Raw genomic sequence first — 14,039 nt, 5'->3', positions numbered from 1 at the left:
TTTAACGTCATGGCAACCAAGTGTTGCTTCCTAAAGTCGTGATTGGAGAAGTTTAACATCATGTTTGCAAGGAGGCAAACGGATTTCTATAACTTGCATTAAGTTTTTTTCTTTTTCTTTCTTTTAGCATTACACACACTTTTTAAATTTATGCATTTTTAAATTTTGTGTGAAGATATCATGGTAGATGAGTTTACTTTCATTATTTCTATTATCAAATATAAATAAATATGATTTACGTAACATATTTTGAGGTCTAAAGTAAATTTTGAAGTTTGATTTTTTTAAAGATAAGAGAGTAATAAGAAAATCAACTATCATTTATAAAAAAAGAAATTTTCAATAAAAATTTACAATATTATGATCAAACCTCAATCTTTACAATGTTAGACTTAGGGGGTGTATTGGTTTAGGATTCCGTAGAATTTTAAAAGATTTTTTTGAGTAAAAAAGTCTAGTAGTATTCAATCAGGATTTTATGCCACTTAAAAATAATTCAGTGGTATTCAATTTGGATTTTCAAGATTTTTTAAAGAGTCCATTAAAATCCATTGGTATTCATTTGAGATTTTTTACGACTTAAAAATAATCCATTAGTATTCAAAAATATAAGGATTTTAAAGGATTGTTGTTTAGAGAGATTTTGAAAGACTTTCTAGTGTTATCTATAAATACCAAATTCATAAAACAATCACATCCAAACCTATCGGATTTTGAAGGATTATTTGAAGTGACTTTTCAAGTGCTTCAAGAATTTTCAAGTGAGTTTTCCATTTTTTTTTCTGTGCTCCTGTCTTCTCCATTTTTTGTCTGCTAATAATATTGCACTATTGTTCATTGGTCATATATAATATTGTAGTACTGTTCTCATTCCATTCCCCTATTTTGTGAAACTCCAATATGTAAATGATAGTATCATTGACTTATTCTATTTTTTTCATTTAGTTGAATTTCTTTCTTTATATAACACAAAAAAATGCTTGAATATCAAATATTCTCTTTATCAGACCTAACAGTCTTTTTATAGGTCCAAAACTAATATTTTTAAAATAAATAAGTTTTTTTAAGAGTCTAAATATGATTTTTTTACACCATGCAAGACCTTTAGTTCCCTTAGGGCACCTACAATAAAATTTACAGTTCCATTTGCAATTTTATATGGGACAAGCCTTCTTCTCATTGGGTAGGATGGGATAAGGTCACTCAATCGAAGTGTACAAGAGATTTATGTATTCAACAATCTAGAGAAACAAATATTACACTCATTGGGAAGCATATTTGATCCTTGCATCACCACATAAACAAGCTTTAGGTGCGTGTGTTGATGAATAAATACTTAACAGATTTGAATGTTATAAGTGGTGTTGATAACAAAGGTATTTCCTTCACTTGGCAATCTTTGATGCTTGTGTATGACTTTCTCGAGGATGGCTTCAGATATATAGTGGGGAGGGGTGACATCTCTCTATTTTTTGAGAAATGGCTTGAGGAGGAACTACTATGTAACCAAGTGGAGTTAGTTCACAAAAATGACGATTATCATTTGTGCATCAATGATGTGTTGGTCGACGATGAATGGAGGTGGGATGTTTTGCACATGCAACTTTTGCAAGATATCAAACAAAGTATGATGAGCATCTTCTTGGACATTAATACTGAGGATAAAATTATTTGGAGCCACAGGTTGTTACATTGCCAAGTCTGTTTTCTAGTGGATAATCCATGAGCCTACCAATCATTCTTCTTTATTACGAAATTGAACTTGCGTTTGAAATATACCTTTTTAATTGAACATGTCAAAATATTTTGATGGCTTGCCTTCTACATAAGCCTAACCGCTAACCTTTTCCACATTAAGCGACATGTAGTTGTTGTTTGCTCTTGTTGTAGGAGTGGGGCTCTCGAGGAGTCCCTTCTCCATATGCTTCAAAGTTATCCTACTGCTATAAACATATGGAAGAAGCTCAATCTTGTTAATGTAATTGACGAGGTTCAATGGCTCAAGCACCACATACAGGGACAACATCACTTGTTGATAGCTTGCGCTTACCAATTTATATGGCGTGCTTAGAATGCAAAAATTATAGACAATGTGAAGTGGTCGGTATGGTTTACTATAAATCAAATAAAGTTGTTACATGATATTATATTAGGTGATCCATTAACTTCTACAACATCTTCGTCAAGGATAGCGGATTCTTAGATTCACCTTCTAGAACATGTGTTTAAACTTAATGTGGATGGAAACTCCATTGACAACCCAAGACTTGTAGGTTATGGAGGTCTCTTAAATAATTTAGCTAGAGAATGCATAACTGGCTTTATAGGTTCATGCGACTTGGTACAAACCTATATGTAGAATTGTTGGCTTTATTGAAAGACACTCAACTTGCTTAGGACATGAATATCTGTGATCTCCTATGTGAATCGGACTCATTGTCTACCGTTCAACTCATTACTTAGGATACTTCATTTTATCCTCATGATGCTGTCATAAATAAGATTTAAGAGCTTAAGTGTCGAGATTGAAACATCACCTTCATGCATATCCTTCGTGAAGGGAACAGTTGCATAGATATGTTGACTAAGATGGTATCTGCCTAAGTATGGCTATGATGGTTTCAACAATTACATTCCTTATTATTGACTGATGTCGTAAGTGTCACTTATTTTGGGTCTTTGTTTTGTTTATTATTTTCGCATTTGATAAAAAAAATCAACTCAAACCTTAAATAGATTAGTCATAAATTTATATTTAAGATCTAATTTATTCTCATTCTTATTAATTAATACAAAATTGAATGTGAACACTCTTGTACTCAGAGTCGATGAACAATAGTGTTGATTGATCACGAGTCATTTAGTCAAAATTAGTCATTATACAATTGATTAATAACATATTTTATGTGCTATTATAATTTATAATTATATTTTTAATAAATACTAACATATATTATATATAATATATGTAAAAAGTAATTTTTTATAATAAATAATATGTCACTATAAAATATGTTTTTCATTATTTTTTTTTTAACATATTGAGACAGTCTCCAAGTTGTAAATACTAACAAAAAGAAACTCCTTTTATAGCAGTCTTGTTAATTAGTGAAATAGATGTCTCATAATTATTCTATTTCAACGTATTTTATTTCAGTTGATCCTGCATGTACATTTATTTTTCATTACTGCAAAATGTTGCTCCCAAACAGTGAAATGAAAACATAGTATCTGGAAAAGACATAATAAATCGATACAAAATAAGTATACAAAAATTATATGCATAATACAAAAGCATCACTCAACTTCATGATAAAATAACATTAATTTAATTTTTTTTCCTTTTGGTACATGAGTAAATAAACTCAGTAGTAAATAGTAATACATGAACAATAATATTTTCAATCAAATAATGTTTACACCATTCAAATAAACCCAAAAATAAGGGTATCAAACTACATCAAATAATGTACGTAAGCAGGCAATTGTTGAAGCACCAACAACCAAAATAATGAACAACATTGACAAGAAATTGAAGCGAGACCGCATAACCTCTTGTTCCGACAAGTAGACCACCTGTCTAGGAAAATCCAAAGGAATCCTAACGAAGTCACCAACACCATTAGAAGAGGTGACACTTAGTTATGGAAGCGAAACCATTTTCGTTGGTTATTATCTTTGAGTGATACTAACTAATGTTGTATAAAATGCCTTTGGTGGATGTAGGCTTGGGCTTATAATCTGGGCACATAATTGTTGGTTTAAAGATAAAATGGATCGCAAATTATGGATACTGATCGGTTATTAGCTTATAAGTTGATGGGAAACTATTATGATAGGTATAGTCAGGTTGAGATATGTTTTTTACTTACAAAAAAGTCCATTAGGTTAATATGACCTACTTTTTAAATAAACATAAATCAATGGTTGTATTGATTGACATTCATACTACTACTTAAACTCGTACTATTAAATTTTCTTGAATTGACATCTTTGTTTTAAATATAATTGTAATTTTTTTAGTTTATAAATTGATTGGTCACATAATTATCAATTAGTTTGATTTTGTGAATTTAATTTTCTATTAATTTCATTACTTTTAAAATGGATTGAAGTTGGATGTAAAAATAGATTAAAATTATTTAAGAAAATGAGTTAAGAGTCTTACTTAACCTTATAAAATTTATTTGTAGGATTAAGATTGTTTACTACTTATACATATTATTATATAATATGATCTCAAACAATTACAACAAGTATTATAATTACCAATCATTTTCTAGATCTAAGCAAATCACATAAAAATTGCCTAGAAAACAAGTATACAATCCATTATCCTAAGAGACAAACAGACAAAAAAAAATCAAATTGCTTAAAAAAACAAAATAAAAAGTTATAGATAGCTTTTTCAAGGAGATTTTAAAAATAACTTTTGTTGATATTCGTTATCTTTATCGACTATGCACAATTTCTATTCTTTCGAGTCTTCTAAAATAGTTTAAAATAAGCATCCATTAAAGCTTTACTATTTTTGTGTGTGAAAATGTTAATATTTGTGCATTTAACATAATAATAAATGTTTTCACCAACATGTAACATAAGAGTTAATAAACCATTGCGTTTGTCTTTTTTCCTAGCACTTTCCATTGTGTATTATTATTTTTTTGACGTGAGTATGCTACTTCATTGAAGTGTTATTTTATCTCCTTAATTTTTTCATTATTTTTCACTTTTTTTTAGATACCAGTGTAATTAATTTTTTTTCTTGTGTATTGGATAAGCTTATGAGTTTTTTTTTTAACATAACGTTTTATTTGCGAGTATATTCTATTCTAGAAGAACTTTTTAACTCTTTCTTGACAAATGAAACTTATCAGATTTATTATAATATCTTGTCAAAACAAATCTTATTACAAATAATTATAAAATAATTAATAAAATTAAGTGATTTTAGTAGTCAGAGAAAGGAAAATGTCCAACAAGAAAAATGACCCATTAAGGGGTCTAATAACACAGACCAATAAACATAGGAGAATACAATATCTACCTGTGGCCTAGAAAATAAAGAATAGAAGGAAGAAAGATAAGGAAAGAGGATGAGAGAAGAAAACAAATTCTCCGTAGGATGACTCTAGATATTTGTATCTATAGTGAGTGTAACCCTTTGCATAAATTCCTCTCTCCATATATGTTATTGTAGACCCTTGCATATCTTTTTAAGTACCAATCCTTATTAGAACTTATTGAAGCCTGATGTGATGACAACCTCAGTTTCTTAAAATTAAAATTTGGCTCCTAATTAAGCAACGAGTTCTTAAAAAAAAAAAATAGAGTATAAAAGTGTGTAGCTTATAAAATTTCATTATTGAAACAAAATATGTAAAAAGTTAATATGATTTGAGTGATCCTACCTTGAGTTAGTGTTTATAAGCAACTAACGTTATAGTTGCTTTTAGATACTAGGCAGCTAAAACATTGCACTCAATTATCCTTGGCGTGCTTCTTATTAGATATAAAATGGGGAATACATTCATTTTTGTTGGAATGATATGAGGCATTCCAAATGAATATAAATATCATATTTTAGACTTCATTTGAGTTCTATTAATACTTGGTGTGAGAAATTAGCTTTCATTCTTACTGCAAGCTCTCCCCTCTTGCATTGAAAGAAGAAAAGTCATAACTCAACCCACCATTATTTCCTTTATTCATTTTCTATCTTTAGAAGTTTATTTCAACTCTTGCCTATCCATCTATCTTTATTACATTAGTATTTTGAGATAGTGATAGTGTATTTATTCTCAACCTTCCCCACATTCAAATCAATAAATTTCATAATTTAAATTTAGAAGTGAAAATAACACATTCTTTCACATTTTTTGTGAAATTTACTTTTTAACGAGTTTCTCCTTATTTTTGTAATTTAAATAAGTTTTTAGTACTAATAGTGAAAGAGCTTAATAGTGATGCATTGATAGTGTAAAAAAATTTCACATAAATTATAAGTTTATAAACTTTTATAATAATTAACTTAAAATTCATACAAACTATCATTTTTTATTAATTGTCTGTATAAAATTTTATACATTAACAATGCATCACTGTTAAATTCACAATAAAATGTAATTTAGATGATTTTTATTTGAATTTTACTAGTTGTGAAGAGGGGGCTCAACTCGCATGAGTATAAAACAAAAGAATGGTATTGAATTTTAAAAGGTGGTGCAAGTGCAACCTCAAAGGAATTTACACACTATATGCTCGCTAGATATAGAATAAAGGGAGATTCTTCTAGTTCTCCTAACAATTCATATTAGTTGGAGTGAATTTTCATGGTTGCTTATCAATTTGAATCTATAATAAAATGTGTGTTAGATAACTCTCATTTAAATTTTACTAGTTGTAGAGAAGGGGCTCAACTTGAATGAGTATAAAACAAGAGAACAGTGTTGGACTTTAAAAGGTGGTGCAAGTGCAACCTCAAAGGGTTTTACACATTACATGCTTGTTAAAGATAGAATAAAGGGAGATTCTTCCGGTTCTCCTAACAAATCATAATTGGAGTGAATTTTCATGGTTATTTGCTAATTTGAATCCATAATAAAATGTGTGATAGATAATTCTCATTTAAATTTTACTGGTTGGGGACTCAACTTGAATGAGTATAAAGTGAGAGAATGGTGTTAAACTTTAAAAGGTGATGCAAGTGCAACCTCAAAAGATTTTGCACATTACATGTTTGCCAGAGGTAGAATAAAGATAATTTCTTCTAGTTTTCTTAACAATTCATAGCTGGAGTGAAATTTCATATTTGTTTATCAATTTTAATGATTTATTGTTACGAGATCCTAAAGGAAGTGTGATTTGAATATTAACTTAAATCAAAATGTTCTGTTAATTTGAGAGATTTCAATGGTGTGCTTCTAAATTCAAGGTGTGTTTGGTACAAATGATTTTTAAATTGATAATATTTATATGTATGTCATATTGGAACTCATTTAGTTTTAAAGAGTTGTGTTATTTTATTTGTAAGATAATAAATATAATATTAAAGGGTTAGAGAGGGTTATGAGTTATAATTGTAAAATCCAAATAAATAAATTATTTACATATGACAACTACTTATTTTTTTTTATTGGTTTTACATACAATTGTCTAAAATACTTAAATGTGTAATTGTACCATGTTCGCTTCCTTATTGAAATTCTAATTATTTATTTTTCTTATAATTAGAAATGTCAAAATGAATCAAAATCTAATGAGCTAACTTGACTCGTTATGGGACTTAAATTAGGCTGAGCCCAAAAGAAAATAGATATTAAAATTTTGTTTTAACAATAATCCAATTCATTTGAATCACGGGTCAAAACATGTTGAAGTCAAATTAACTCACTTAACTAATTTAAAATTTTAAAAATATTATTGTACATTGAATTATTTGATACTTACATATTACTATCTTATTATCTATATTTATATTAGAATCATTAAACGATTAATTGAAGAAGAAAAAAAACGTGACTTTTGTTTTTTAAAAAAGTGTTATATGAATTTTACATAAATCCGATTTCTATTTTATTAGTTAACCTTATTTTAACATTAAATAGGTTGCGAACGTAAGAAGAAAGACCTAGTCAATCAATAACGTAGTTTATACAATGCAAATAACTTAAAAGGGGACAACAAAATTGCCATAGTTATGTTGGGAATAAGATATATGCCCAAAATTCAATCTATCTTATATGTATTAATAAGATTATACTTTATTTTCATATTTATTGATTATGAGAAATAATTAATATGATAAAGTCTTTGATTAAAATTAAAGACTTTTTTTTATAATAAAGATTATAATAATGAGAAAAACAAGTCTTTTTTAATTTTAACTTAAATTGTTCTTGATTGTAAAATTATTGAGGATATGACATCATTAATAATCAATATATGTGTAATAGTCTTTATTGAATAAAGATTAATAGATCTCATTTATTAAATTATTCATATAAATAGTGCATATAGGGATATAACTATTGAACATACTCTATAAAGGAGAATTCCTAATGGTTATGTATTAACTTAAAATTTTGTCAATAAGAAATTCTTAAGAAGAAATATATATAACTTCCTTAGACTTGAGATTATCATAATAATTAACAAGATATTTATTATACTTTGATTTCGGACACCTAATACCTAAAGGTGTTAGTTGAATGATTATTGGGTGTAATTAAATTATTGTAGAATTAAATGATTAATTAAGAAAGGATCCATCGACCCTTGGTAATGAGTTTGAGTTTTATAAAGAAAATAAGGACCTTGGTCAAGACAATTGAAATAATAAAGAAAAAAAGGTTTTTCTTGTATTTTTCATTATATGTTAACTTATTAGAATTTGACAATTAAACCATATTCTAAAGTTAATATAGAGCTGTAAAATGATGAAAGAAAATTTTATGTTAGTCTTCTAAAGGTTCTTGGAAACATTATTTCATACTATCCGGACGTTACTAGACGCCAACCTTAATTAGTAAATTAATGTAGTTAATTTACTACCGGTTTAATTTTGAACCTATAAGGTCACACACTAACGAGTGTTCTAATCTTTGCTCAAGAAAAAATATTATTTGATAATTAAATTAAAGAATTTGATTATATCAAATAATTTTTTTTCTTATAAATAAAATATTATTTATTTATTTTTGACTAGCATCAAAATATAAATAATATTTGTTTATATTAAGTTAGAAAAACACGTCAGTTTTTTTTCAATTTCAAATTGAAAGATTCAATTTTAATTTTGACCTAGTCAAAAGTGGATAAGAAAAGATAAAAACTAATTTTTGTTTGAATATTTGATTATTCCTATTTTTTAGAAGATAGGATATGAATGTTGTTGCTGAGAGAATAGATATGTTTACATATTTATAAATATACAGCTCTACCGTGGAAGATGAATACACAGAAAAGATATAAGAAAATTAGTTATTTTCTCTCTTATCATTCTTTGAAAAATTGTTTGGTCAAGAGGTTGACAAACAAAGATTAGTCTCGGTGTGGATACACGTGAGACCTTCATAGTCTTGAAGGAAATTTTTTAAATTTCAGACTTCAACCGAGTAAACTTTATTTGCTTTCATAAATATCTTATTAATTATCATGTGTAGTTTTAGCATAAAGTAGATCTTTTTATTTCCGCTGCATATGTTTAAAACATGATTGAACTAACAAGTTATACGTAGATAAAATGTTTATAAAAAAAACCAATAATCACACATTTTCAAATGATATGTGTGAGAATGCTGAACACCTTTCATTTATATTTTTAAAATATATTTATACTTAAATCATAAAGATTTAACTTTACTTGTACAAACTCTTTTGTAAAAATAAATAATGTTATTTTAAATATTTAATTCTTAGTTATTTGTTTTAGTTTTTTTTACACTCTTATATAATTTTCAAATATGTATGTGTTTGTAATGAATAACAATTACTCTATATATAATATGCTCTAGTCATGTAAAAATAATTAAATTTTAATAAGCTTTTTATTGTTCATATTATTATATATACAAAATATCACTCCTCTTACATATAATTTAGTGAGTCATATGTTTAAATTTGTATAAATGCTAACATTGGGTTTGGAATAGTGAAGATGGCGGCGACGAAATAAAAGCAAAATAAGAGAAATATCTGCGAATAATACTAATAATCGTTTGTTTTAATAGAAATGGGTCAGATGATAAATTTAAAAATGTGGAATCCACGTTTGTAAATTTGTCCATTGAAAATAAAGAGAACTATGAAAGAAACAAATGATAAAAAAAATGTTTTTACCCACTTACCCCCAATAATTGACAACTACTTTCCACCAACACTCAAACTCACCAATGTACTCATATTTGAATAAGATTCTCTCCCTAATGCTCTTCTTCTCAATAGACCTCCTTTTTGCCTTCACTTATTCGAATAAGCTAGCTTTTCTCTTGCTACTCTTGTGATTTTTGCGAAGCCTCTCTTTTTGGCTTGTCATTATTGTTCATTTCAATTTTACATTTGTTTTTTGATCATTTTTTTGGTGATGTATAGTTGTGTGGTAGTGTTATATGTTTGTTTCAACTCTATTTTATTTTTGTTGTTATTGATTGATTTTTTTTTTTGGACTAATCTAAGCTTAGATGAAGTTATTTGTTTGATTTGTGTTTTAGATCTGGTATATTTTTCATGTTTTGGGTTGGTTTGGATGTATTCGAATACATACCTCAATTACCTTATTCAAATAAATGATGCTTTTATTTAAATGCATGATACAGTGCCAATTTATTTGAATAAAAGGAGATTTTATTCGACTACAATGTTTTTTACTTCAATAAAAGGCCATTTTATTAGAGTAAAAAGCATTTTTTATTTGAATAAAAATTTTATTCAAATATAATGTTTTTTATTTAAACAGGGCGTTTTATTCAAATAAGGGCTCATTTATTTGAATACCTTAAACAAATCTATACCTATTATAAAAGAGATACATTTTAGTAAACTTCATTTTGGCCCCCACTTTTTAGTGGACTTTTATACCCCTTGAATGTAAAAAAAAAAAAAAAACTTCTTATATCTTCTACAACTTCTAATATTTATCTGTATATAATTATTAGAAGCACAGAGTGTTTCAGTCCCTCTAATTGAATATAAAAATGCTAATAGAGTGTGATAATATGTTGACAAACAACAACACATTAAAGAAGATGTTGAAGATCAGGGTGACAATCAAAATGATGATTTCTGTCATGAACCAATTTCTTCTAAGGATAGTAATATTTTAAATCGTATATATACTATCATTGATGGCTTACAAAGCGGATTATAAAATTTAACCGTTAATGTTCAAGCTTCAGATAGATACGAAAGTTAACACAAGATTTGAAGAATTGAATTAAAGGATAATTGAACTTGAAAATCTTTAATGCACAGATCTTCTAAGTAGCTCATTATGATCTAACTGTCTTCATATTTTTCCATTTATGTGTATGTATTTTATGTTTTTTAGTGTATGTGCATAAATACCAAATTTAACTTTACACTTGTATTGTTAGTGTGAACCTATTTTATACATTTTATTATTTATTTTAATTAAATTTTATTAAATCTAAATATGATTGTACATTATTAATATATTAATATTAATTGTAGAAATAATTACATAAAAATTATTAATAATTATTCATTAAAAATGGTTGTTTATCATTAATATGATTTTTTTTTCACTTTTTCAAAGATAATTATTATATTTGTATTTTATTTTTTTGGGCAATATATATATATATATCTAAGAATAAAATAGAAAAAAATTATATACAAAATAATAAATAACAATAAAACTATAATTACCCATTTGTTTTCAAATGTTTTATACGAATCGGTAATTGTAATTAATGATTAATATCAATTATAAATATATTTATTAGAATAAAGTCACTCTAAAACTCTAAGAAGTAACTTTATTTGAAAAAAAATATTATTACTTAAGAAACAACAAAGTTTATTAGAATAACACCACCTTCTCAAACAATGTTATTCAAACACTAATTTCAAATGAACAACAATTTCATAGAGGAGTAAAATCATAATTTTATTATTATTTATAATTTCTCACTTCTCTCCATTTAAACAAAATAACTTTACAATTTTTTTTCTATTTTTTTAAAAATCAAACTACTTTATTTTCCCTTTATTTCTTACCTATTTATATTCTCTTATTTCTCTTTATTCTATTTTTCTTCGCTTTATTTTTTCCCTATTTATTTCCTCACAATCAAACATTCAATTGTTGTTGTATAGTTACAATCTTTTAATGATCAGGCTAACTTTTATATTTAGATAAAATATATAAATTTAAGTTACGAGTCAAAAAGTTTTTATATATAAAGTTAAGGGTGTTCCTAACTAAAGGCACTATTAAAGAATTGATACGTAATTTTTATTTTCTATTAAAAACTGCACTTAAAGTTACGTGTATTTATTTACTTATTTTTTATATTTTAACCAGTATACTTTAGGGAATATTTTTCTAATAACTAGGTGAATTGAGTGATTGAAATTTGGAGCAGATGTATAACAATTTAAGTTTGTTTTATATCATTATTATTATTATTATTATAGTTTTTAAAATTGTAAAAAATAATATTGTGTTAAATTTGTTTTCTGGTACAGTATTTTTTATTTTTATTTTTAAAGCTATTTTTTTCTTTCTAAAAGATGATATTAGTGGAAAAATAAATTAGATATTATGTAAATTATATCGACATGAAGTCCATGTTGGAAATGATGTAGTCACGTTATAATTATTAATAGATTATTATCTATTTTTTTTTAAATAGTTTTAAGTATATAATTGATATTAAATGTTATTTTTATTTATTTATTAACATTTAATATTATTTATACATTTAAAACTATAGAAATGAACAAGAAATTCAGAAAATTTAAACTCATGATGAATGTAGTTTAATTTTAATTTTTAGTTTATCAATTTATCTGTGCAAAATATATTCTCTTTGAAATTTAGGATCCAATCTATTATCTATTCATATTTATCTGGTTATTAAATAATAAATATAAGTACCATCTTTTCCATTGAAATTATAATACAAAAATATGCCTTAATGAATAAAATTTACTTTTAGACACTGATGAGATGAATAAGATACAATATTTCATCTCCAATTAATAATTAATAATTAATAATTCAGACCCATCTTAGGAAATAAGAAAAAGGTGAGATTCTTACAGGGGGCGTTATGCTGCTGTGAATTGCGTGACGAAGTCTCAACCCATTTTAAAATTATAGCGGCAGCCTATTGGTTGGTCTGGGAGAACACGGATCGCCAAGCGAGTGATCATGAGCCGTGGATAAGATCTAATCCAACGATCCACATTTCTCTGTGGTGGATCCTCGTAAAGGCGTCCAAAGCTTTATAAAGAAGAAGGGTGCGCTCATTTCTTGCCATCACTTTCGCACTCGTGATTATTCCCTTTCTACCATCACACCGAAATCTAGGGTTTCCATGGACACCACCGGAAAGATCAAGAAGGGCGCCGGAGGAAGGAAAGGCGGTGGCCCAAAGAAGAAGCCGGTGACAAGGTCCGTGAGGGCCGGTCTCCAGTTCCCGGTGGGTAGAATTGGGCGTTACTTGAAGAAAGGAAGGTACGCGCAGCGCGTGGGTACCGGCGCTCCCGTTTACCTTGCTGCAGTTCTTGAATACCTTGCTGCTGAGGTAGTCAATTTTTCATGACCCACTCTTAAATTTGTGGTTTTTAGTGATTTGGTGTTTGGAAATTGAAGTGGGTGTGCGTGGATTGTGCAGGTGCTTGAGTTGGCCGGGAATGCTGCACGTGACAACAAGAAGAACAGGATAATCCCCAGGCACGTGCTTTTGGCTGTGAGGAACGATGAGGAGTTGGGGAAATTGCTTGCTGGTGTTACCATTGCTCATGGTGGTGTGCTTCCCAACATCAACCCTGTGCTTTTGCCTAAGAAGACTGAGAAGGCTGCTAAGGAGCCTAAGTCTCCATCCAAGGCAAAGAAGTCCCCCAAGAAGGCATAAAAGGATTAGTTTATTGTCTTTTTACTTAGCCTGCACAATGTACATTTGTGTTTAGGTTTTTTTTAATCCTTTTCCCAGTCACATCCCTCATATGTTTTCTTTTTCTTTCTCTTTCTCAGTCGGTGTAAACACCAGGCCCTCCCCTCAGTAATGAATGAATTTATTTTTATAATATTTATATAATTTCTTCTCTGTGGAAATAATTCTTTGATGTATGCCACTGCAACGAAAGTGGGTGGACGAATTGAGATCGAGAAAGAATGAGTTGTCGAGTGATTTTGATTTCGTCATGATTTGGTTTAGTGTGCGTGGAATCATGTAAAGAAGTAAATTTTACTTGATGTCATGTTTTGTGCGGTATTAATTTTTGTTTATTCTCGGATGCGCTACTGAGGACAGTGGCGTGAGGGAAATGGTGTCAAATTTGTACTTGGT

At 27.8% G+C, this 14,039-nt stretch overlaps 1 protein-coding gene across 1 annotated transcript; it reads left to right on the top strand.

The window, feature by feature from the left end:
- Positions 1-12,990: 12,990 nt before the first annotated feature.
- On the top strand, positions 12,991-13,787 carry LOC109805985 (histone H2A.2). Its single transcript, XM_020368304.3, has 2 exons — positions 12,991-13,274; positions 13,365-13,787. The coding sequence occupies exons 1-2, from the start codon at positions 13,065-13,067 to the stop codon at positions 13,602-13,604; spliced, it is 450 nt and encodes a 149-aa protein (XP_020223893.1). The 5' UTR covers positions 12,991-13,064; the 3' UTR covers positions 13,605-13,787.
- Positions 13,788-14,039: the final 252 nt, after the last annotated feature.

Source organism: Cajanus cajan, chromosome 10 (assembly GCF_000230855.2).
Source record: "Cajanus cajan strain Asha chromosome 10, NIPB_CcT2T_4, whole genome shotgun sequence".
Classification (NCBI taxonomy): domain Eukaryota; kingdom Viridiplantae; phylum Streptophyta; class Magnoliopsida; order Fabales; family Fabaceae; genus Cajanus; species Cajanus cajan.
This window is presented reverse-complemented; position numbering and strand designations above follow the sequence as displayed.

Coding starts and splice junctions, on each gene's coding strand:
- LOC109805985 (XM_020368304.3), top strand. CDS start 13,065: ATGGACACCACCGGAAAGATCAAGAAGGGCGCCGGAGGAAGGAAAGGC. Junction 13,275..13,364: donor TTGAATACCTTGCTGCTGAG/GTAGTCAATTTT, acceptor TGGATTGTGCAG/GTGCTTGAGTTGGCCGGGAA.